This window comes from Drosophila pseudoobscura, chromosome 4 (assembly GCF_009870125.1).
Source record: "Drosophila pseudoobscura strain MV-25-SWS-2005 chromosome 4, UCI_Dpse_MV25, whole genome shotgun sequence".
Classification (NCBI taxonomy): domain Eukaryota; kingdom Metazoa; phylum Arthropoda; class Insecta; order Diptera; family Drosophilidae; genus Drosophila; species Drosophila pseudoobscura.
In genome coordinates, this window is record NC_046681.1 from 11655983 (window position 1) to 11681902 (window position 25920).

General features: G+C 40.7%; 3 protein-coding genes and 1 long non-coding RNA gene across 5 annotated transcripts; 1 reads left to right on the plus strand and 3 right to left on the minus strand.

Annotated features, from left to right (window-relative positions):
- LOC6903499 (uncharacterized) lies at nt 1–7187 on the minus strand. Its single transcript, XM_002132342.3, has 5 exons — nt 6181–7187; nt 5973–6121; nt 5699–5912; nt 3633–5626; nt 1–1337 (listed from the first exon to the last, which is right to left on the minus strand). The coding sequence occupies exons 1-5, from the start codon at nt 7106–7108 to the stop codon at nt 210–212; spliced, it is 4413 nt and encodes a 1470-aa protein (XP_002132378.3). The 5' UTR covers nt 7109–7187; the 3' UTR covers nt 1–209.
- Nucleotides 7188–7712: 525 nt separating this feature from the next.
- Nucleotides 7713–14669, minus strand: LOC6903498 (uncharacterized). 2 transcript variants are annotated; one of them, XR_004469177.1, is made up of 6 exons: nt 13667–14669; nt 13459–13607; nt 13185–13398; nt 11116–13112; nt 8088–9294; nt 7713–8032 (listed from the first exon to the last, which is right to left on the minus strand). XR_004469177.1 is itself a non-coding variant. In XM_002132341.3 (5 exons), the coding sequence occupies exons 1-5, from the start codon at nt 14595–14597 to the stop codon at nt 8158–8160; spliced, it is 4428 nt and encodes a 1475-aa protein (XP_002132377.3). In that variant the 5' UTR covers nt 14598–14669; the 3' UTR covers nt 7713–8157. The 2 variants fall into 2 exon arrangements, 1 of the variants encoding a protein (XP_002132377.3); XM_002132341.3 differs by having other exon boundaries at nt 7713–9294.
- A 326-nt stretch (nt 14670–14995) lies between these two features.
- On the minus strand, nt 14996–20747 carry LOC6903497 (uncharacterized). The gene is made up of 5 exons (XM_002132340.3): nt 19786–20747; nt 19578–19726; nt 19304–19517; nt 17229–19231; nt 14996–16450 (listed from the first exon to the last, which is right to left on the minus strand). The coding sequence occupies exons 1-5, from the start codon at nt 20714–20716 to the stop codon at nt 15323–15325; spliced, it is 4425 nt and encodes a 1474-aa protein (XP_002132376.3). The 5' UTR covers nt 20717–20747; the 3' UTR covers nt 14996–15322.
- Nucleotides 20285–20863, plus strand: LOC117184027 (uncharacterized). Its single transcript, XR_004469178.1, has 2 exons — nt 20285–20425; nt 20491–20863. It is a non-coding gene; the product is annotated as an uncharacterized lncRNA (long non-coding RNA).
- Nucleotides 20864–25920: the final 5057 nt, after the last annotated feature.

Consider the following 25920-nt stretch of genomic DNA (forward strand, 5'->3'; position numbering starts at 1 on the left):
TTATGTCACAAAAAAGGGAGAAATAATTTTAAATGTAATTTTTCTTGCATTTTTTTCTGTGTTTGGCTGTTCCTGCACTGTCCGGCTGCTGGCTAAAGTAATGGTAATTAGCCATGGAAAAATCCATTAGCCGTATACCGGGAACAGAGTAATACCCAAAACAGGTGGCATTTTCATTTTCATTCCCATTTTCTTTAGCATTTTCCATTTCAATGCCGACGCCAGAGACAACGCATGATCGCAAATTCAAAGAACAAAAGCACACTAATTCCAATAACAACAGAGTATACCCCTAGAATGAGAACTTCCTTCATTTTTAGACCAGTCTTATCATCTTTGAAGGACTCCTCGGTGATCGGCTCATACGGAGAGGGTCCAAAGTAAAGGCTGACCAAGAGAATCGTTAGACTGACATTACAAATCCAAACGCAGGAGCGTTCAAAGCGTGTCATCGTATAGAGCGTATTGCGGCTTAGCCAGGGCCCCGTCATGGGGTTGATAAGAAACCAATTGAGGAAACGCTGTTCGAAACTGTTCCGGAAACGTCGCGTCCAGGACTGCACGGGCCTTGCATTTTTCGAGTTTGTGAAGTAGGGGGAATGAATGAAGGGCGTGTGCCCCTCCTCGATCCATCTCTCGACTATAAACAGTTGCTCCATATCATTCTCCAAATCGACAACACTCACCGTCCGGCAATACCATCTCGGATACCGTCCATTCCGATCGATGCCAAAGGCCAGGCGGGTGGGTATTTGAACGCTACCGGCAGGCAGATTTATTTTATTGATACTATTCCGTAGGAGACGCGGTCGTGCTGGATCCTGTGATACGATATACGAGGACTGACTGGACTTGTTAGATTTGAAGTACAATTTAATGTTGGAAGTGGTTCCAGCAAACTCATGACCGCCAGTTTTTATCAGTACAAGAATTGCCTTTTCCGAATCGAACTTCATGTCCTCCCTAAACCGCACATGCTTTTTTCTGCACTGCTGGACACGCCGATGCTGATGGGCGACCATCCGACCGATATACGTTAATAGTACCACCAAAAGCAGTAGGAGTAACATCGCAAACAAGGCAAACATATACCAATTTGTCTCCAGTATGGGAAAGACGAACACCGTAATGATTCGTTCGGCGGCTACGGGAAATATGCGAGCGGCTAGCGATCCCAAGATGGTGCAGGTGCATCCGACAAAAATGTCATCCCTGTTTTCCAATTTTGTTTTGCAATATTCTGTACTCCAACCGGGGTTCAACGATCGATTCAACCAAAATGTACACAGATATGACTCAAGGAGAATCGAGTAATTGAGTCCATTTTCAATTAAGTTCTGCAGAATGTGAATGTGGAAGAAAATATACATCTAGATTAGTTAGTACATATTAGTACATATTAGTTAGATTAGTATATATTCCTTGTAAAGGCATATTGTAAAAAATATACGAACTACAGCATACAAACGACACATTAAACAACGTCTAATTAATGTCTATATATCAAAGAACATGGAAGGGAAACATTGAATCGACTGCTGCATCGAGTACTCAGTCAGTATGGCTCTTCTCCGGCATAGGCCGCACACACTGCACTACGAAGAGTGTGTGATAGAGAGAGACAGAAAATGAGTAAGCGCGTGGTTACGCTATCGAAGCCACTGTAATTTCATTTGTTTCATGCGAGAGATTTTCATCCTTTAGGGGGGTGTGTAAAGGGGAGTAGCAGAACTTTGAAAACTACTATTTTTTTTTTAAGTGTTATATCTTAGGAGGCTGAATAAAAAATTTCGTTGCTCTAGCTCTAATAGTCTCTGAGAGGCGTCAAACAAGACGGACGGATATAAACAAAATTTTATATTTGGAATTGGAAAGCTTAATATATTCAAGATTTGGTTCCGATTTATCTGCTTTTCAGAATAGCAAAGTTCCCTACAACCGGATGTAAAATTCTAAAGTTATCTGAAAAAATCACAAACTCTGAAAGAAAAAATTTTAAATATCAGGTCTTTCAAATTTAAAAGAAAACCCACACCATTAAAAAAGAATCATAATTCATAGATATATCAGATAAACTCGGTTTTGTTTCGAAGCGTGTTTAGCCTTCAGCCGCATATTTTAGTTGCTACAAATTGCTTTGTTATACCAAAGACTATACAATACAATACAATTGTATAGTCTTTGGTTATACGTACTCCTATGTTTGTGTAAGCCATGCCCTCCTCAGCGTTCTCTCGAAGCTCGCTTTTCGAGTATGTGTGCTTATCTATGTATGTATGCCGAGCGAAGCGATAGGATCGGAAATGCAGGCATGTAAAGGGCACCAAGCTATCGTTTTTAGATATCATGCATTGAGGAGCATATCGAAATTTTATTTGTGCGCCGTTTTTATATAATCGGAATAATTATTAAATTAAAAACCAATATCTCCGAAATAATCTTTCTTTAAAAAAAATATAAGCTTATAATTATAATAATCAAAATTATAATTATAATAATTAAAATTATAATAATAATCAGTGAATATAAAAATTAAAAAAATACTAAAAACAGTTTTTAAAACACTATCGGATAAATAATTTTCAAAAATATCAACCAAAATACAAAATTGAAATAAAAAATATTAATATAAATAGAATAAAAGAATAAGAGCACTACTAAATGAAAAGAAACCAAATAAAGTCTATAAAATAAAAACGAGGGGGAACGTAGTGAGTTTCTGCGGCGACCGCAACTCTACATTTATACCCGATACTTAGTCAGTATGGCTCTCCTCCGGCAAACCGTTTTTAGTTCTCGTAACTTTCATATTGTGGATGCCACAGATTTCCGTTTTTTGTGGGGACGGAAGGGGGTAGTGCGAAATTTTGAAATACACGTTTTATAGTCAGATCCAACAGGAGTATGGATACCAAACTTGGTTACTCTAGCTTTAATAGTCTCCGAGATTTGTAGATGCCCCATATTTTCGACCTTTGCGGGCGCGGAAGGAGGTGTGACGAAGTTTTGAAACAAACTTCTCAAGGTCCGATATCACAGGAGTGTGGATACCAAATTTGGTTGCTCTAGGCTTTATAGTCCCCGAGATCTTGGAACTCACATTTTGTGTGAGTGCTAGAGAGAGACAAAGCGAGAGAGAATGAAATTGTTTTCTTAATTCTGGCTATAATAATTATACGATCTGGTTCAGATTTTGCAGTCTAGAAGATATGGGTATCCTTCACGATTCTGTGTTTTTTTTTTTTTGCTTTTTCGTGTCTTTGAAATTCTGAATGCCACAGATCTTCGCCTTTTGTGGGGGCGGAAGTGGGCGAGGCGAAGTTTTGAAATATACTTGTAACAGTGACATATCACAAAAGTCCGGATATAAAATGTCGTTGCACTAGCCGCTCATAGGGTCGGACAGACGGAAAGACGGACAGACAGACATGACTCAATCGACTCGGCTATTGATGCTGATCAAGAATGTATACACATTATGGGGTCGGAAATGATTCCTTCTGGACGTTACACACATCCATTTTTACCCAAACTCATTTAGAGTATCGGGTACAATAATATTTTAAAAATGTAAAAATATAAGAATGAAATCGCATGTAATATAAAACCTCGGTTTTTCGAGCTTTTCTTACTTTTACTTTACTCGGCTTGCGATGTCTATTATCATTTTGATCATCTTCGAGCTTATGCTCTCTACTGAGTACACCCACATAGGCAATGGAAGTGCCAGGGCAGTTGTTCGTCATCCAAATGCGTTTACCTTTCATGTTTGGCGTTATGTGGCAAGCTTTTTCCCTGATTTCGTGCATTTTTGGTTTTTGGTTCAAACTCATGAAAATAAGTATTTCCTCTGTGACATGACCGATGCGCACAGCCAACACACTTTTCGATCTCAAGGGTATCTTATAAACGTGTATGTGAGAGTGGCTCTCGATGGTGCTGTTGGTCATCCATTTGACAAACTCTGGATTCGCACTGAATTTGGAAATGTTCAAGTAATAATTCAACGGATTTTTAAGCGGTAAACGCGCCCCCATAGGGTAGTTCTTTTTGCGACTGTACGCATGAACAATGAGTACATTTGTCTCCGACGGCAATGGCTCCGGATACCACCAGTACATGTTGTGAAAGTTCTGCTGCGATATGATCTGAAAGAGCACTGCGGGATGAGCCAGTAGGTTCCGCAGCTCCCCAAGGAGCCCCGCCGAGATGTGAACATGGAACATATCATCGACGGTATTTACAGTAATATTTTCGATAGGTTCTGTTACTTCTGTTACATTCATTTGATATGAAATGCCGCCCTGGAACGTTGATAACGCTCTATCGTAGGGATGGTGTCGCTTGGTGCCGAGAACACCCAGATAGTATACACATTTATACAGATACCATGTTTCCAATAACCACCAATTGATGCGGATCAGGGTGGCCGGATCCACATCCATCTCGAATTTCCTCTCTGCACCCAAACTCTGACCCAATTTGCAAATTTCATCATGGGTCTTGCACTGTGCCGGTGGATGCTTTTCTGTTGGCAAGGCCAGTGTGGACACGAAAAAGACGTGGTGCTCTGTGAGCGCGTTGTACGCTGCCCGATGTAGCCATTCGATGTCTTGGATTATCTGCTCAAACACCACGCTCATTCGAGCAAATATTTGAGCAACCATGGCTGCTTCTTTATAGTCCATGGGCATCAAACGTTCAACAACTTGACAGGCCAACACTGAGAGCTGTTCGAGCTGTGCACCCGTTATTATGGTTCCCCTGTCTAGGTATTCGTAGACGTAGATGCCCTCGGCAGATGTTTCAATCTTCTGAATAGCCACCAGTGTCTTGACGTAGGCCTTGTTCCATCTACCACGCGACAGCAAGTACGGCACCTCACTTATATAGTTCTTCACATCCGAAAGATGCTTTAGCGTATTGTTTTCGTTGTATTCACCTATTTTTTTGGTTTTAAGCACTGTGACTTTAAGACCTACATCGATGCACATGTCCAGGTAATCGCATATCGATACATGTAACTCGTTGGTGGACGGTAGAGTCAATTTGTACAGTGGATAGGGTACATTCGAGTCGATGACGTTCAGTGCGACTGTATACCTAAATTGTAATGGTGGATATTTCGTTTCGAAGCCTTTACAAGGCACGTAAAAGTATGTATATGCCTCCCTTCCTTTAACTGGAAATATCGTGCATTCTCCATTCTGTGGTCCATCGTTTCGTTTCATTATTAAATTCGCGGCACCCGTGAGGCCATCCTTTAGTCTAATCTCCAGTCGTATGAGCAGCTCCGCCTCAGTATGTTGCGTTACAAGATTTTTAAATTTGGACTCTATCTTTGGCTGTCCTCCTTGCACTGTCACATACCATCTATAGCGATAAATCTTTGAATCACAATCAACACATTCACCCGACAAGTGGAAACTATCGATGGGGGCATACGTTTTCATATAGCAATTTCGACGGCAAAGTATATGTGCCGTAATGGTACGATGCTTGACAGCTTGAAGCATTTGATATACCGTGACAGATACGCGGTAATCCATTCGCGAAACCATTGACAAACTGTAGTTATAGAAACTGCCGCGTTTCAATGAATATGGTGGTATTATTATCTTTTCCTCTGTGGAGTATCCCATTTCAGGATTTTTGATTGAGAGTTTGTGTGCTTAAATAGTATTCGTAACGTACTCACTAGTACTCATTTTTGGGCGACAGTACTTATTTTTCGGATCATCTACGCTGACACAGCCCCAAAGGAATATCCTGGAATCATCTTCTGTCCGTGCCCTCGATCTGTCTCTACTTCTACTGGCATCCATCACAATCTCACGCGCAAAATTGGCCTTTCGATTCATGTTACCCCGGATTCTCGGTTCCACTTGAGGTGCGACCATTCGTACGTAACACTAAATGGGAAATCCGATTATCATTTGTGATCGATCATCTTTACGTAAATATGTACTTACCCTGGCAACACAATTTATGCCATTTATAATCGCATTTACACGCAGGAGAAATAAAAAACGTACCAAACGTGGATTGTATTTAAATTGCACCTTATATGGTGGTATCTTGAGCACAAGGCCCTTGGATATACCCGCATGACCAACCAGATCTGTGTGTGGTAGATAGATATTAGCATGAACTTTTCCTTTAAGATATAATAATCATTACATGTCTCGCTCAAATCATAAAAGTTCCAATCCACATGATCGTATTCTAAATTTTCGCATTCGTCTCCTAATTCAGCAAAGAATTGCAAATGACTCCGGGGTGAGACATCTATAGGTTCATCGGGATTCTTGCAGAAGGGCAGAGTCAACATCGGGTTACAGCTCATGGATTTTGGAAGTAATATTTTGATACCACGTCGTGCCTTGTGTGCTAAAATCTTTCCCCGATTCTTAAAAGCCTTAATGATGATATACACGTAGCGCTGATACGAGTTGAAGTAAGTGGCACGCGTGTGATAGTAGTAGCCACTTCTGTACGGCAGTTTGGTTACACGAATGCCATACATTCTCAATATCGATGGCAATTTTTTGGTGTAACGCCAGGGATTTGGCTTACCGTTGGGCACAGTCACTATCTCATCGATCAGATAATCATTCGTATCGGCCGTCAAGGTCATTATAAATTTTTCATCGCCTAGGCTGGGCATCATGACGATAATGTGATAGCGTTTACCATAAGTCGGACGACGATTGAACACCATATGAGGTTCAAGGGGATACGTTATATTTCTACGTTTCCCTTGCCGTTTCCTCCTCCTGGAGAATGCTTTTTGGTTTTCCCGATAATCAAGGCTTTCATTGTTGGCAGGATCCCAAAGTCTTTTGATTCTTTGCTCTTCATTATGAAATGGATTTCGCTTTGCAGGAAATGTCTTCATGTTATTCTGGGCCTCGTTACTCCAATTCAAAAAGTTACGATATCTTTCGGGTATTTTTTGTATTTGCATGAAGCTGTGTGCCGATTGATTGGAGGTTGGTTCAATGTTATCCCCTTCAAGGTCCCATTGGCTTCCCTCATTTTGGGCACTACCATGATACACGAACCACATTATCGATATCGTTGCCATGAATAACGGAAGTCTTTGCATAATAAAAACGTCTCTCAAAATGTATTAATATTTTGTAAACCATATTTTGTTGTATACAATTGTTTTTGTCATGTTTTTCCAAGAGGCAATGGATATGGGAAGCACAGGTGTTTAGATATCCAAAGCGACAGCGTTTCGGTGTGGAAAATCTTCCTTCCTTTGGTTAAATGCAGCCGAAATGTGCGGTTGACAGGCACCACGAGATATTTAAACGCAGAAAACTTGCGTTTTTCTTCTTAAACTTTCTCGATACATGTTTGCCGTCTGCCTTCATAATTGTTTTAAAGTAGTTACAAATTGTGTATGTAAAAATCCTAAAAGTGTACTTCAAATACGAGTGCAAAAATTAACAAAAGCCTGGGCACAGCTGGTAATTTATTGACCACACAAAAGCATCCAGAAGGACACATCAGCAAAATCTTCAACGAGAGAGTAATACAGTAAAGGTCTGTAGAGCTCCAAGCATTTTTCCCACTCCAATTTTCATTTCCATTTGCGTTTATAATATCCATTTAAATAAAATGAATCTTAGTCACAAAACACAGACACGGCAAGCAGGAAATTGAGTGTTGAACTTTTATAAACCAACAAAGACAACGGCAAGTATTCGACAATAGACAATCATACTTTATTTACTATAAACTTTACTCATGGCATGGCATAGTTTTTTTCTCTGGTTTGCGTTTCTATGGATGAGTGATATGGAAGGCGAACATTTCTTAAATTGTCCGAGCAAAGCGGAATGGAATGGTATTAAGTACGACTGTTTGACCGAATGTTGAGAGAACTCCTTCCGGAAATGGGTCTGCAAACTGCATCTCAAAAGTTCGTTTATCGGGAAATAATAGGGCTTGACGGCCAAGTGTTTAAAGAGTACAAAATTGTGTTGTGTGTGAGTGTGTTCGCGTTCTTGCTTTTCGGATTCTGGGTAAGATAATGGTAAGGTAATTATCCATGGAAAAATCCATTAGCCGTATACCGGGAACAGAGGAATACCCAAAACAGGTTCCATTTTCTTTTTTATTCCCATTCCTTTAGAATTTTCCATTTCAATGCCGACGCCAGAGACAACGCATGATCGCAAACTCAAAGAACAAAAGCACACTACTTCCAATAACCGCAGAGTATACCCCTAGAATGAGGACTTCCTTCATTTGTAGTTCATTAGTCTTATCATCTTTCCGGGACTCCTCGGTGATCGGTTCATACGGAGAGGGTCCAAAGTAAAGGCTAACCAAGAGAATCGTTAGACTGACATTACACATCCAAACGCAAGAGCGTTCAAGGCGTGTCATCGAATAGAGCGTATTGCGGCTTAGCCAGGGCCCCGTCATGGGGCTTATAAGAAACCAATTGAGGAAACGCTGTTCGAAACTGTTCCGGAAACGTCGCGTCCAGGATTGCACAGGCCTTGCATTTTCCGAGTTTGTGAAATAGGGGGAATGAATGAAAGGCGTGTACCCCTCCACGATCCATCTCTCGACTATAAACAGTTGCTCCATATCATTTTCCAAATCGACAACACTCACCGACCGGCAATACCAGCTCGGATACCGTCCATTCCGTTCGATGCCAAAGGCCAGGTGGCTGGGTATTTCAACGTTACCGCCGGGCAGGCTTATTTTATTGACGCTATGCCGTAGAAGAAGCGGTTTTTGCGGATCCTGTGTTATGACGTACGAGGACTGTTTCCCACTCATCGATTTGAAGTAGAATTTGATGTTGGAAGTGGTCCCAGCAAATTCTTGAGCGCCTGTTCTGACCACTACAATCATATTCAATTTCGATTGAAATGTCATTTCATCCTTGAACCGCACACGCTTTTGCTTGCACTGCAGGACCTGCAGATGTCGAAGCCGATGGACGATAAGACGACCGATATACGAAAGGAGTAAGAACAACAGCAGTATGAATAGCATCGCAAATAAGGCAAACATATACCAATTTGTCTCCAGTATGGGATAGACCACTAGCGTTACGTGTCGCTCGGCGGCAACGGGAAATATACGCGCGGCTAGCGATCCCAGGATGTTGCATGTGCATTCGACAAAAATGCCTTCCGCATTTTCTAATTTTGTGGTGCAATATTCTGTACTCCAACCTGGGTCCAACGAGCGATTTGACCAAAAGTTACACAGATATGACTCAAGAAGAATCGAATAATCGATAAAAACTTTATCTGAATTCTGCAGAGTGTGGATGAAAATATAGATATTAGTTATCGTAAAGTATATTGTGAAAAATATTATTTATTAACAACTGCAAAGTATTCGAATAGGTAACAATAAATTCTAAAAATATATAAAAAATGAAAGAAAAAAAATATAAATAATATAATATCAAATTCAAAAAGCTAAATAAATAATAATTAAATTTGAAAAATAGTAATAACATTTAAGTAAACACACAAAAATTTAAACATAATACAGTAGAATCTCTCGAAAAATGTGATCACTTTGTTTTTCTGCATTCTGAAAAGTTTCAATTTCTAAAAAAATTATTTCACTGAAAATTATAAAATAACAATACATTGATTGATGCTTTTAAGGAACAACATTAGTTACATCGATAACAGATCCTTCTCTTACACTTATGGAATTGTTTTGCCTAATTTCACCCAAAAGATTATTACATACTTGTAAATTAATTTAAAATTAACTTTTACCAGTATGAACAATTTTCGCAAGCATATGAGCAAATGTTACACACCATGAATACCTCGGGAATTCCCGTTGGATTTACTTCAATGAGCAAAGATCGAAAAGGCAAAGCTTTATGGTTTAAAAAAAAAAATGCACCATAAATGGTATTATGGTCTACATTGAATAAGTGTTAATGGGCTTACACCCGAACAGTCCTAAAGGAGCTATTTTATGTGATTATAAGATAAGTAAATAAAAACAAGCAGGAACGTTGCGAGTACCTTGTCCTCAGTCAGCATGTATGTACATATGTGATAGATATAGATTTTATATGTAGTTTGGTATCGCTGTTCGAAAAAAGGAAACCTTAATTTTTTTTTTTATTAAAAAAAAAAAAAAACAAAAAAATTGGCAGATAACATGTTCGAGAGGTGTTATCTGTGTCTGCTTTCTTTACATATTTGTACATCTGTTTCTTTTCTTCTATTCTCACAGCTGTTTTATCTCGCTCACTTCCCCCAGAGCATCCACACTGCACGCGGAAGAGTGTGTGAGAAAGCAGCCAGTGCAATTACATTTTTTTCTTCTAGATAAAAATTATCCAATCTAGATACGGTCATCTGCTAGAAATGGTAATTTTCTATGATTCTTGGTTTTTTTTTTGTTTTTGTTTTATCTTATCTTCAAAATTGTGAAGACCACATTTTCATCCTTTATGGTGGCGGAAGGAGAAAGATACACTCGTAAAAGGAACCTGGATACAACAATTTGGTTCCTCTAGCTCTTATAGTCTCTGAGATCTAGGATCTCACATTTTGGGTGAGTGCTAGAGAGAGACAAAGCGAGAGAGAATGAAATTGTTTTCTTAATTCTGGCTATAATAATTATACGATCTGGTTCAGATTTTGCAGTCTAGAAGATATGGGTATCCTTCACGATTCTGTGTTTTTTTTTTTGTTTTCTCGTGTCTTTGAAATTGTGAATGCCACAGATCTTCGCCTTTTGTGGGGGCGGAAGTGGGCGGGGCTAAGTTTTGAAATATGCTTGTAAAAGAGACATATCACAAAAGTCCGGATATAAAATGTCGTTGCTGTAGCTCTTATAGTCTTTGAGCACTAGGCGCTCATAGGGTCGGACAGACGGAAAGACGGACAGACAGACATGACTCAATCGACTCGGCTATTGATGCTGATCAAGAATATATACACATTATGGGGTCGGAAATGATTCCTTCTGGACGTTACACACATCCATTTTTACCCAAACTCATTTAGAGTATCGGGTACAATAATATTTTAAAAATGTAAAAATATAAGAATGAAATCGCATGTAATATAAAACCTCGGTTTTTCGAGCTTTTCTTACTTTTACTTTACTCGGCTTGCGATGTCTATTATCATTTTGATCATCTTCGAGCTTATGCTCTCTACTGAGTACACCCACATAGGCAATGGAAGTGTCTGGGCAGTTGTTCGTCATCCAAATGCGTTTACCTTTCATGTTTGGTGTTATGTGGCAAGCTTTTTCCCTGATTTCGTGCATTTTTGGTATTTTATTCAAACTCATGAAAATAAGTATTTCCTCTGTGACATGAACTATGCGCACAGCCAACACGCTTTTCGACTTCAAGGGTATCTTATAGTAGTGTATTTGAGAGTGACCCTCAATGGTGCTGTTGGCCATCCATTTGACGAACTCTGGATTCGCACTGAATTTGGATATGTTCAAGTGATAATTCAACGGATTTTTAAGCGGTAAACGCGCCCCCATAGGGTAGTTCTTTTTGGGACTGTAGGCATGAACAATGAGTACATTAGTCTCCGATGGCAATGGCTCCGGATACCACCAGTACATGTTGTGAACGTTCTGCTGCGATATGATCTGAAAGAGCACTGCGGGATCAGCCAGTAGGTCTCGTAGCTCCTCAAGGAGCTCCGCCGAAATGCGAACATGGAACATATCATCAACGGTATTTACAGTTAAATTTTCGATAGGTTCTATTACCTCTGTTACATTCATTTGATAGGAAATGCCGCCCTGAAACGTGGACAGAGCTCTATCGTAGGGATGGTGTCGCTTGGTGCCGAGAACACCCAGATAGTATACACATTTATACAGATACCATGTTTCCAATAGCCACCAATTGACGCGATGCAGTGTGACCGGATCCAATTCTGCCTCAAGTTTCCTCTCTGCACCCAAATTCTGACCCATGTTACAATTTTCATCATGGGTTTTGCACTGTGCCGGCGGATGCTTCTCCGTTCGCATGGCCAGTCTGAACATGAAAAATAAGTGATGATCGGTGAGCGCGTTGTACGCTGCCCGATGTAGCCATTCGATGTCTTGGATTATCTGCTCGAATACCTGGCTCATTCGTGTAAATATTTGTGCAACCATTCCTGCTTCCTTATATTCCATGGGATTCAAACGGTCAATAACTTCACAGGCCAACACTGAGAGCTGTTCGAGCTGTGCACCCGTTATTATGTTTCCCCTGTCTAGGTATTCGTAGACCACTCTGCCCTCGGATGGTGTTTCAATCCTCTGCATAGCCACCAGTGTCATGACGTAGGCCTTGTTCCATCTACCACGCGTCAACAAGTACGGCACCTTACTTATATAGTTCTTCAGATCCGAAAGATGCTTTAGCGTATTGTTTTCGTTATATTCACCTATTCTTTTGGTTTTAACCACTTTGACCTTAAGTTGTACTTCTATGCACATGTCAAGGTAATCGCATATAGATACATTTAACTCGTTGGTGGACGGTAGTGTCAATTTGTACAGTGGATAGGGTACATTCGAGTCGATGACGTTCATTTCGACTGTATACCTATATTGTAATGGTGGATATTTGGTTTCGAAGTTTTGGCAAGGCACGTAAAAGTATGTATGGGCCTCTATTCCACTGAGTGGAAATATATGGCATTCTCCATTCTGTGGTCCATCGTTTCGTTTCATTATTAAATTCGCCGAACCCGTGAGCCCATCCTTCAGTATGATCACCAGTGTTATCAGCAGCTCCTCCACAGTATGTTGCGTTACAAGATTTTTAGTTGTTGACACGGACCAGCTTGTCTCATCCCCAGGGAAAGTCAAATACCATCTATAGCGATAAATCTTTGAATCACAATCAACACATTGACCCGACAAGTGGAAACTATCGATGGGGGCATACGTTTTCATATAGCAATTTCGATGGCAAAGTATATGTGCCGTGATGGTACGATGGTTGACAACTTCCAACATTTGATATACCGTGACAGATACGCGGTAATCCATTCGCGAAACCATTGTCAAACTGTAGTTATAGAAACTGCCGAGTTTCAATGAATGTGGTGGTATTATTATCTTTTCCTCTGTGGGATATCCCATTTCAGGATTATTGATTGAGGGTTTGTGTGCTTAGATAGTATTTATAATGCACTCACTAGTACTCATGTCTTGACGACAGTACTTATTTTTCGGATCATCTACGCTGACACAGCCCCAAATGAATATCCTGGAATTATCTTCTGTTCGTTTCCTCGATCTGTCTCGACTTCTACTGGCATCCATCACAATCTCACGCTCGACATTGACCATACGATTCATGTTACCCCGGATTCTCGGTTCCACTAGAGGTGCGAGCATTCGTACGTAACACTAAATGGGATCTCAGATCACAATTTTGTATCGATCATCTCTCTGTAAATCTTTACATACCCTTGCCACACAATTCACGCCATTTATAATTGCATTTACTCGCAACATAAACACAAATTTTCCGAGCATTGGATTGTATTTATATTTAATCTTATACGGTGGTAGCCTGAGCGTCAGGCCTTTGGTGACACCCGCATGACCAATCAATTCTGGGTGTAGTAGCTAGATTATAGTATGAATATTAATATAAAGAACAAATATTCATTACGTGTCTCTCTTATATCATAAAAGTTCCAATCCACATGATCGTATTCAAAACTCTCGCATTCGTCTCCTAACTCGGCAGAGAATTGCAAATGACTCCGGGGTGAGACTTCTATAGGTTCATTGGGATCCTTGCAGAAAGGCAGATTAAACATCGGGTCACAACTCATGGCTTTTGGGAATATTATTTTGATATCACGTCGTGCCTTGCGTGCCAAATTTTTTTTTCGATTATTGAAGGCCGTAATGAGGATATAAACGTAACGCTGATGAGAGTTGAAGTAACTGGCATGGGTTTGATAGTAGTAGCCACTTCTGTACGGCAGCCTGGTAACACGAATGCCATACTTTCTCAATATCCAAGGCAATTTATTGGTGTAACGCCAAGGATTTGGCTTACCGTTGGGCACAGTCACTATCTCATCGATCAGATAATCATTCGTGTCGGCCGTCAAGGTCATTATAAATTTTTCATCGCCCAGGCTGGGCATCATGACGATAATGTGATAAAGTCTGCCATAAATCGGATGACGATTGAATTCCATGTGAGGTTCAAGGGGATACGTAATATTTCTACGTTTCCCTTGCCGTTTCCTCCTCCTGGAGAATGCTTTTTGGTTTTCCCGATAATCAAGGCTTTCATTGTTGGCAGGATCCCAAAGTCTTTTGATTCTTTGCTCTTCATTATGAAATGGATTTCGCTTTGCAGGAAATGTCTTCATGTTATTCTGGACCTCGTTACTCCAATTCAAAAAGTTACGATATCTTTCGGGTATTTTTTGTATTTGCATGAAGCTGTGTGCCGATTGATTGGAGGTTGGTTCAATGTTATCCCCTTCAAGGTCCCATTGGCTTCCCTCATTTTGGGCACTACCATGATACATAAACCACATCATCGATATCGATGTCATCATGAGGCACAGATAGTATTGCATAGTACAAACTTCTCTAAAAATTTATCAATACTTGGAATCCATATTTGTGTAGACATTTGTTTTTGTCATATTTTTCCAGTTGACTCAAGAGGCAATGCGAATGGGAAGCACCGGTCCAAAGGCCAAAAAAGCATACATGTGCACTTCAAATACTAGTCCAGAAAGGAGAAATGGTCTGGTACAGCTGGTAATTTACACATCCCCACAATTATCATCAAGAGAGCAACAAAGAACAAGACTTAACCCAGAGCTCCAATCATTTTTCCCACTCCAATTACCATTTTCATTTGCATTTACAAAATCCATTTAAATCAAATGAAATTATGTCAAAAAACACAGACACGGCAAGCAGGAAATGGTGTGCTGCATTTTTATAAGCCGCCGAAAACAACGGTAAGTATTCGACAACAAACAAACATACTTTATTTACTATAAACTTTACACATGGCATGGCATAGTTCTTCTCTGCGTTTCTATGGGTTGTTTCCTAAAAGTATGCAATCAAAAGTGCGTTTATCTGGTAATAATAGGACTCAAACGCCAGGTGTTTAAAGGGCAAACATTTTTTTGTGTGTGAGTGTGTTTGCGTTCTTGCTTTTCGGATTCTGGGTAAGGTAATGGTAATTATCCATGGAAAAATCCATTAGCCGTATACCGGGAACAGAGGAATACCCAAAACAGGTTCCATTTTCTCTTTTATTCCCATTCCTTTAGAATTTTCCATTTCAATGCCGTCGCCAGAGACAACGCATGATCGCAAACTCAAAGAACAAAAGCACACTGATTCCAATAACAACAGAATATGCCCCTAGGATGAGAACTTCCTTCAGTTTTAGACTAGTCTTTTCATCTTTGAGGGACTCCTCGATGACCGGCTCAAACGGAGAGGCTCCAAAGTAGAGACTGACCAGGAGAATCGTTAGACTGACATTACAAATCCAAACGCAGGAGCGTTCAAAGCTTGTCATCGCAAAGAGGGTATTGCGGCTTAGCCAGGGCCCCGTCATGGGGTTGATAAAAAACCAATTGATGAAACGCTCCTCGAAACTGTTCCGGAAACGTCTCGTCCAGGACTTCACGGGCCTTGCTCTTGCCGAGTGTGTGAAGTAGGGGGAATGAATGAAGGGCGTGTGCCCCTCCTCGATCCATCTCTCGACAATAAAAAGTTGCTCCATATCATTCTCCAATTGGGCAATAGACACCGTCCGGCAATACCAGCTCGGATACCGTCCATTCCGTTCGATGCCAAGGGCCAGACGGGTGGGTATTTGCACGCTATCGCCAGGCATGCTTATTTTATTGATACTATTCCGTACGAGACGTGGTCGCATCGGATCCTGTGATATCATGTACGAGGACTGTCTGCCATTGTTCGATTTAAAGTAGAATTTGATGTTGGAAGTGGTTCCAGCGAACTCATGACCGCCAGTTTTGATCAGTACAAGTATTGCCTTTTCCGGATTAAACGTCATGTCCTTCTTGAACCGTACATGCTTCTTCTGGCACTGCTGGATAGGCCGACGCACCAGGTCGCCCATACGACTGATATACGTAAAAAGTACCACCAAAAGCAGTAGGAGTAGCATCGCAAATAAGGCAAACATATACCAATTTGTCTCCAGTATGGGAAAGACTAACACCGTAATATGTCGTTCGGCAGCAACGGGAAATATGCGCGCGGCTTGCGATCCGAGGATATCGCAGGTGCATTCGACAAAAATGCCATCCCTATTTTCTAATTTTGTGGTGCAATATTCTGAACTCCAACCGGGGTTCAACGAGCGATTCAACCAAAAGTTGCACTGATATGACTCAAGGAGAATCGAATAATTGAGACCATTTTTAATTGATTTCTGCAGAATGAGGATGTGGAAGAATACATAGATATTAGTTATCGCAAATATAAATTTCAAGGATATGAGATAAATAAAAAAAAACACATCAAACTTAAAAATAAATAAATTAAAAACTAAGAATAAATGTAATGAAATAAAATTTTAAAAAACTATCGGACAAAAAACTTTCTTAATAAAATAAAATATGTATAAATAAACCTTAGCATATGTACATACATATATAAAAAATTTAAATTAAAAAAAAAATAATTATGTACGAAAAAATATAAATAATCAATAAAGTAAACGAGGGGGAAAGTTGTGTGTTGCTGCGGGGACCGCAACTCTACATTTATACCCGATACTTAGTCAGTATGGCTCTCTTCCGGCAGACGCCGATAATATAGAACGACACGACAAAGAGTGCGTGCGAGAGAGACAGAAAATCAGTCTGAGAGAGTCGTCGGGCGCTGCGTATCCCTGATAGGGACGGACAGACGCACATACAGACTCGGTCGTCTCGGCTATTGATGCTGATCAAGAATAAATATATATGTGTTTTTTGGGTGTTAGACATACCCACTTTCAATAAAACTCTAGGATACCTCTATACTTTCCGAGTTCCGGGTATCAAAATTAAAAAATCAACAAAAAGTAAACTAAATTAAATTTTAAAAATTAAAGTAATCTATCGAAAAAATAAAAAGTATCCGAAATCTCAATTTGGTTCAAAATAGGAATGAAATCGATTAAGATCAGTAAAAAACAAACCTCTGTTTTTTTGAGCTTTTCCTACCTTTACTGGACTCCTCCTTGACGACTCGTCATGTCTATTATCATTTTGATCATCTTTGAGCTTATGCTCTCTACTGAGTACACCCACATAGGCAATGGAAGTGCCTGGGCAGTTGTTCGTCATCCAAATTCGTTTCCCTTTCATATTTGGCGTTATGTGGCAAGCGCTTTCTCTGATTTCGTGCATTTTTGGTTTTTTGTGCATAGATATAAAAATAAGTGTGTCCTCTGTAACAAGAACGATGCGCACAGCCAACACACTTTTCGATCTCAAGGGTATCTTATAAACGTGTATGTGAGAGTGGCTCTCGATGGTGCTGTTGGCCATCCATTTGACGAACTCTGGATTCGCACTGAATTTGGAAATGTTCATGTAATAATTCAACGGATTTTTAAGCGGTAAACGCGCCCCCATAGGGTAGTTCTTTTTGGGACTGTAGGCATGAACAATGAGTACATTAGTCTCCGATGGCAATGGCTCCGGATACCACCAGTACATGTTGTGAACGTTCTGCTGCGATATGATCTGAAAGAGCACTGCGGGATCAGCCAGTAGGTCCCGTAGCTCCTCAAGGAGCTCCGCCGAGATGTGAACATGGAACAAATCATCAACGGTATTTACAGTTAAATTTTCGATAGGTTCTGTTACCTCTGTTACATTCATTTGATAGGAAATGCCGCCCTGGAACATTGACAGAGCACTATCGTAGGGATGATGTCGCTTGGTGCCGAGAACACCCAGATAGTATACACATTTGTACAGATACCATGTTTCGAATAGCCACCAATTTATGCGCTTCAGGGTGACCGGATCCACATCCATCTCAAACTTCCTCTCTGCACCCAAACTCTGACCCATGTTACAATTTTCATCATGGGTCTTGCACTGCGCCGGTGGATGCTTTTCAGTTGGCATGGCCAGTGTGGACACGAAAAAGAAGTGGTGCTCGGTGAGCGCGTTGTACGCTGCCCGATGTAGCCATTCGATGTCTTGGATTATCTGCTCGAACACCACGCTCATTCGAGTAAATATTTGAGCAACCATGGCTGCTTCTTTATAGTCCATGGGCATCAAACGTTCAATAACTTCACAGGCCAACACTGAGAGCTGTTCGAGCTGTGCACCCGTTATTATGGTTCCCCTGTCTAAGTATTCGTAGATCTCTGTGCCCTCGGCAGATGTTTCAATCTTCTGAATAGACACCAGTGTCTTAACGTAGGCCTTGTTCCATCTACCACGCGACAGCAAGTACGGCACCTCACTTATATAGTTCTGCAGATCCGAAAGATGCTTAAGCGTATTGTTTGCGTTGTATTCACCTATTCTTTTGGTTTTAAGCACTGTGACCTTAAGATCTACATCGATGCACATGTCAAGGTAATCGCATATCGATACATGTAACTCGTTGGTGGACGGTAGAGTCAATTTGAACAGTGGGTAGGGTACATTCGAGTCGATGACTTTCATTGCAACTGTATACCTAAATTGTAATGGTGGATACTTCGTTTCGAAGTGTACGCAGGGCACGTAAAAGTATGTATGGGCCTCTATTCCTTTTTGTGGGAATATCGTGCATTCTCCATTCTGTGGTCCATCGTTTCGTATCAATAAGAAATGTGCCTCTCCGGAGACACCATTCCTTAGCACGATCTCCAGTCGTATCTTTAGCTTCGGCTCAGTATGCCGTGCTACAAGATTTCTAGATCTTGACTCTATTTTTGGCTGTCCCCCTGGCACTGTCACATACCATCTATAGAAATAAACCTCTGAATCACAATCGGCACATTCACCCGAAAAGTGGAAGCTGTCGATAGGGGCATACGTTTTCATATAGCAATTTCGATGGCAACGTATGTTTGGCGTGATTGTACGTTGCTTGACAACTTCCAGCATTTGATATTCCGTGGCATAGACTCGGAAATCCATTCGCGAATACAATGTTAAACTGTAGTTATAGAATTTGCCCGGTTTCAGTGCATTTGGTGGTATTTTTATCTTTTCCTCTGTGGAGTATCCCATTTCAGGATTTTTGATTGAGAGTTTGTGTGCTTAAATAGTATTCGTAACGTACTCACTAGTACTCATTTTTGGACGGCAGTACTTATTATTAGGATCATCTACGCTGACACAGCTCCAAAGGAATTTCCTGGAATAATCTTCTGTCCGTGCCCTCGATCTGTCTCTACTTTCTCTGCCATCCATCACAATCTCACGTGCTGAATTGGCCCGTCGAAAAATGTTGCCCCGGATTCTTGGTTCCACTTGAAGTGCGACCATTCGTACATAACACTAAATGTGAAATCAGATAATCATTTGTGATCGATCATCTGTACGTAACTATTTACTTACCCTTGCCACACAATTCACGCCGTTTATAATCGCATTTACACGCAAGAGAAATAGAAAACGTACCAAACGTGGATTGTATTTAAATTTGATCTTATATGGTGGTATCTTGAGCACAAGGCCCTTGGTTATACCCGCATGACCAATCAGATCTGTGTGTGGTATATAGATATTAGCATGAAAATTAATATTAAGAACAAAAATTGATTACGATTCTCGCTCATATCGTAAAAATTCCAATCCACATGATCGTATTCAAAACTGTCGCATTCGTCTCCTAATTCGGCAAAGAATTGCAAGTGACTCCGGGGTGAGACATCTATGGGTTCATCGGGATTCTTGCAGAAGGGAAGATTCAACATCGGGTCACAACTCATGGATTTTGGAAATATTACTTTGATACCAAGTCGTGCTTTGCGTGCCAAATGTTTTTTTCGATTCTTAAAAGCCCTAGTCATGATGTACACGTAACGCTGATGGGAGTTGAAGTAAGTTGCACGCGTGTGATAGTAGTAGCCACTTCTGTACGGCAGCCTGGTAACACGAATGCCATACATTCTCAATATCGATGGCAATTTTTTGGTGTAACGCCAAGGATTTGGCTTACCGTTGGGCACAGTCACTATCTCATCGATCAGATAATCATTCGTATCGGCCGCCAAGGTCAAAACAAATTTTTCAGTGCCTAGGCTGGGCATCATGACGACAATGTGATAAAGTCTGCCATAAATCGGATGACGATTGAATACCATATGATTTTCTAGGGGATACGTAATATCTTTACGTTTTCCTTGCCGTTTCATCCTCCTGGAGTATGCTTTTTGGTTTTCCCGATAATTAAGGCTTTCATTGTAAGCAGGATCCCAAAGTGTTTTGATTCGTTGCTCTTCATTATAAAATTGATTTCTCGTTTCAGGAAATGTCTTTATGTAATTCTGGACTTTGTTACTCCAATTCAAAAAGTTACGATATCTTTCGGGTATTTTTTGTATTTGTATGGAGATGTGTGCCGATTGATTGGAGGTTGGTTCAATGTTATCCCCTTCAAGGTCCCATTGGCTTCCCTCATTTTGGGCACTACCATGATACATAAACCACATCATCGATATCGATGTCATCATGAAGCACAGGAGTCTTTGCATTATACAAACTTCTCTCAAAATTTATAAATACTTGTTCCATATTTGTTTTTGTAATACATTTCCATTTGACTCAAGAGGCAATGGGAATGTGAAGAGCAGGTGATCAAAGAGCCAAACAAAAAATAAAAGCTAAAATTGCAATTCAAATACGAGTCCAGAAAGGAACAAAAGCCTGGCACAGCTGGTAATTTATTGACCACACAACAGCAAACAAAAGGACACATCCCCACAATTATCAACGAGTGAGCAATACGGAAAACGACTTAACGCAGAGCTCCAATTTTCATTTCCATTCGCATTTACAAAATCCATTTAAATCAAATGAAATTAAGTCAAAACACACAGACACGGCAAGCAGCAAATTGAGTGCTGAATTTTTATAAACCACCAAAGACACCGACAAGTATTCGACAATAGACAATCATACTTTATTTACTATAAACTTTGCTCATGGCATGGCATAGTTCTTCTCTCTGTTCTGCGTTCCTTTAGATGGGTGATATGGGAGGCAAAAATTTCTTAAATTGTTCGAACAAATGAGAATGGAATGGTAGTAAATAGGAGTAAGAAAAAGCCAAGGCGACAAACCATTTACAGGCCAGAGCGCACTTCGCATAAAAAACAGTGAGGAATGAGTAAGAAAAAACATATAGAAGATATGTGTGTCTTTTCGACTGCTGAGAAAATACTCTTTCCGGAAATACATAGGTCTGCCAACAGCCTACGCGTCCTAAAAGTATGCAATCAAAAACACGGTTATTAGAAGTCCGTGTGCTCAAATAGCAAAAAACGACCCGTTTTATTCTTTCGGACTATAATAATGATCCGATCGCTGCCAGATTCTACAATCGAATAGGTATGATTTTTCTGCCTTTACGTTTTTTTTTTATATATACCAAATTGGAGTTGAAAATAGTTCAGCTTTAAGTACAAAATTTTATATTTCTTCTTCTAACGGAGCTATCTATTAGATAAACCCTTCAAATAGAGTATCAAAAAACTTTAACAGTAAAGCGGAAAAAAAAACAAAAGAATGAAGCATTTTACGATTTGGCATGTGTGGGGAGGACCAACTGTGAGACTGTGAAGTCTACTGGGGTCTGATGAACGTTCTGTGTGGATGGGGAGTGAAGCAGAGGACCGCCAAGTTCAGCACTTTGGCTGCGCGTCAAGTGCTTTTCATTTTCCGAGCACGTCGCCGCGTCATAAAACAAAAACGCATGAAGCGCAACGGCCAACGGTTGGGAGGGACACACATACATACACACACACATGGTGATGGCGGGGCACGTTTAGCATATATATTTTCACACTTGCAATCATACTTTAAGCAAAAGAGACCCCACATACCCCCCACTCTAGAGATGGTAACCGTTGGGCTAAAAAGTACTCTTTGGATAAGTCAAGCTCTTTCAGTAGTGTTCTTTTTACCATCTCTAGTACAGAGATACAGAGAAGATAGTATCTCTCACTTAAGACAAGGATAACAACGTGGGGGTGTCACAGGTTGAGACTTTCCCCATAAAAGTGCGTCGGTAGTGTCACCCAAAACTTTTGCTTTCTTTACTTTTGCTTTTTTGTACTTTTTGTTGTCCTCTTTGTGGACTGCCTGTGATGTTAATAATTTGAAGAGGAATTTGAAGGCGGCGGTCCTTTATTTTGTGCTATTTTTTATGGCACTCACTCTGTCTGCGGTTTTTGGTTTTCGCTTTAATTAAAATGTCATAGACCCCTCCGAGAACGAGTATCATAATTAAGTTTTACTTATATTATGGATAGATAAATGAATATTAATGCCCTGTTGTTTAATAGATGTCAGTGTTTCAGTCTCTGTTTTTCCTCTGGCCTGACATTTTATTAACTGAATCGACTTAATACTTTCATTTCGTGTTTGAGAAGGGTTGAGATGAAGGCTGAAGGCTGTAGAGATGTGACATTAAAAGGATTTGACGCGCGCGAGATGTACCATAATTTCTCACTGACACTAATGACAGATAGAATTCTGGTGTACATTAAATATTCCAAACTGAGAAATAGTTCCCGACACACACCATCAGCATCAGCATCTTTATCGTTATCAAAGTTCAAAAGTTCAAAGCACTCTAATGCCACCATCATCATCATCAGTATTATTATCATTGAATGCTTAATGGTTCTGAAAAGCAGCGTAAAACCGTTCTGCAATCCTTTTTCCCCATTCAATTTCCATTCCATCCATCACTTGATGGGGAAACTCTTTGTACTCGCCTCCAACTTTCAGTTGTGGGGGGGTTGGGCGACTGCTGGTGCCTTCTGCTTGGGTTCTGGGGCTTTTGGTTGTGGGCCTCCGAGGTGACGTCTGTTTTGGCCATGCTGGCAACTTTGCGTGCGGTTTGTCTTTGGCCCAAACTTCTGACCCTGCGCCCTTTAATGATCCATGCCGCAAATGAATTGCAGTCCAGTTGCAAGTCCAATTGCTGCACTTGATTTGCGGTGCCACTTAATGGTTAACAATTATCTCTGCCTGACATTTGAGTGTGGTTCCCCAGAGGTACCGGCGACATGGAGGAGCCATGTGCTAACTCCCTGGATACTGCAGTTGACACTAAGTGTGTGTGTTCAAAATACATACATCCTACATATTGATCAAATTATTTGATTAAAGAACTTTAAGTATGGGAAAGTTAGGTTATAGTTGAAAGGCAATGTTTATATTAGGAATAAAAATTGTGTTATAGATTCTATGGGTAGATAGAGAAGCAATCGGCATCGTCATGCACACGATATGTATTTTGTTGTCGCCCTTTTTAGTCGTTTTTTTCTTTTCTATCTTTCGCTGTGAGTGTCGGACGAGCATCAATCATGCACACGACATGTAATTTTTATGTATTCTTAGAGTTGTTTTCTTCTTCATTCTACGTTCTTCATTCGCTTGAGCGTCCTTGACCCCTTGAAGCTTTAAATAAGTGATTCGCTCTCTTTAAAACTTTTCTTTTAGTGCAGTGGAAACACTGTTTTACTCTTCTTTCGTTTCTTTTAGATCTTTACTATAGTTTTCAGCAAAACTTAGTTGATTTCAAGCCACTACTCGTATAAGTGATTGATAGGGAGTAAACCCTTTTAGATTTATCAATGACTTTGGCCTCCCCCCGCTTCCCGGCAACCCGCAACTAAACCGCCAAAATGTGTCAGCGGCAATTACGGGGGCATCCGACACCAGCCACCTAGCCACCCTCTCAACATCTCCAGCGCCTCAGGCACACAATATCAATTATCGGGCTTCAAGTGTCGCTCAAGTGTCACGTCAAACACCAACACGAAATACGAACAAAGAGCATCGGCAGCAGCATCTAGAGCACACACATGACAATACAGTTTCCGTTTTGGTAAAAACGGGTTGCCAGCATTCACCCCACCCCCACCCCCTTTCAGATGCTCTGCTATGTATATCTTTCTCCAATGCTTTTGACTTTGATTGATTACAAAAGCAATTGAGCGTAACCCCTCAGCTCTATATAGAAAAAAAAGGAAAAGAAAATTAACATAAATAAAAACGAAAATGGAACGAATTTTCATTGACAGCAAATGGGGGAAAATGGAAAATGGTAGCGCAATTAGGTAGTCAACCCCTCAATGGGTTAATGAGCAATGGCACTCCCCCTGGATTTTTCGTGGGCAAATCGCTTGCGGGGAAGAACTCAGATTTTTCCCAAAAGCCTGCTCTCTATTAATTAGCACAAAGGAAAGAGGATTGGATTGGCCGCGAAAGGTTAATGAAAATAAAATTTCAATTACTTTTAATTGAGAAATTAATCAACAAAAGGTCCGACAGGCGTTGATTGATTAAAGGCACACTCTAGCTCCTGCACAGCAGGAAGGAAAATATTTTAGTACACCTAATTAATGGGGTTAATGCAATTATGGGAACTTTAGGAGCCAGCCCAAAGTGTTCATTTCTTTCCCCCTGCTTTCGAATAAAAACCAATGTTAAGGCACTTGGAAGACGGCGGAGGATACGAGGGAAGTGCCATATATGTATGTACATGCACGTGTAAAATGGTCATTTAATGTGTGCTGCTTTTGCTGCTGTTTGCCTTTTGCTTTACTTTTAATTACCAACTGGAATTACACGGCCAAAACGGGCAGACAAAAGCGGAACAGCTGTTTGGCTTGTACTCTGGCCAATGGACACAGAAGGAAGCAGAAGCATCTTCCCAGAGAGGCAACCACAAAACTCGACTTGCAGCCCATCGTTTGCTGCACATTTCATTACAATGCCATTGTATTCAAATCCTATTATAAAGCGTACAACATGCAGGAGCTGCAGGAGCTGCAGGAGGGGCACAGAGATTGGGGTATGGCAGTGGGTGCACAAGAACTTCATGTTTGCAGCACGTTTCCACTTTCGCACTTGGTAAACATAAGTTTCCCCCCCACACACACACACACACACACACAGAGTGTGGGAGGAGGAGGAGGAGCTAACGGCTGCCGTCTGCAACACTCCATAAAATAATTACCAACACCAATGCAGAAAATGTGAGCAGAGGAGCCGCTCTAGTCTTACCATATCTCGGAATAGTTGGCCAGAAACGATGGCCGGAAAGGGTACACCAGGCGAGGTGCAGGAAACCGGAAGACGGGCATTACAATTGCCGTGCAACGAGAGCGGCACGGAAGGGAAATTGAAAGAGAACAAGAGGCACAGGCAGGGAGTCAAGGGGAAAGGAAAGCGCAAGAGTGAGAGAGAGTTGGCAACGGGAACAACAGTCAGACGACCACAAGGCAAACAGAGGGAGAGAGAGCCATAAAATGAGAGCATACGATGGTTCTTAACCCATTAGTGGCACGGGCAAAATTTAATTGGAGTTCATATGCACATTTCCATGGAATTCAAGCGATAGTTGTAGAAGCAAAAAAATATCAGAATTTATCGAAATTTGCAGAATCGTAGGTCTAGCGTAGGCTTGGCGTAGGTTTGCAACGAACGTGTTCGAAGTTCGCAACGAACATGTTCGAAGTTCGAATCACTCTGGGGTTTGATCGTTTGAACACATCGAACCGCCAAACACCTCAATGGAATGTTGGCTCGAACATGCTGGATCTTCTTAGTGATGGGAATATTTGTTCTCAAATGTCTCCTGGCAGCAAAGGGTTAAGCCACATTCACACGGCAAACATCAGGTTTAATTGCACCAAATATAGGTATGTATATAAAAATGTTC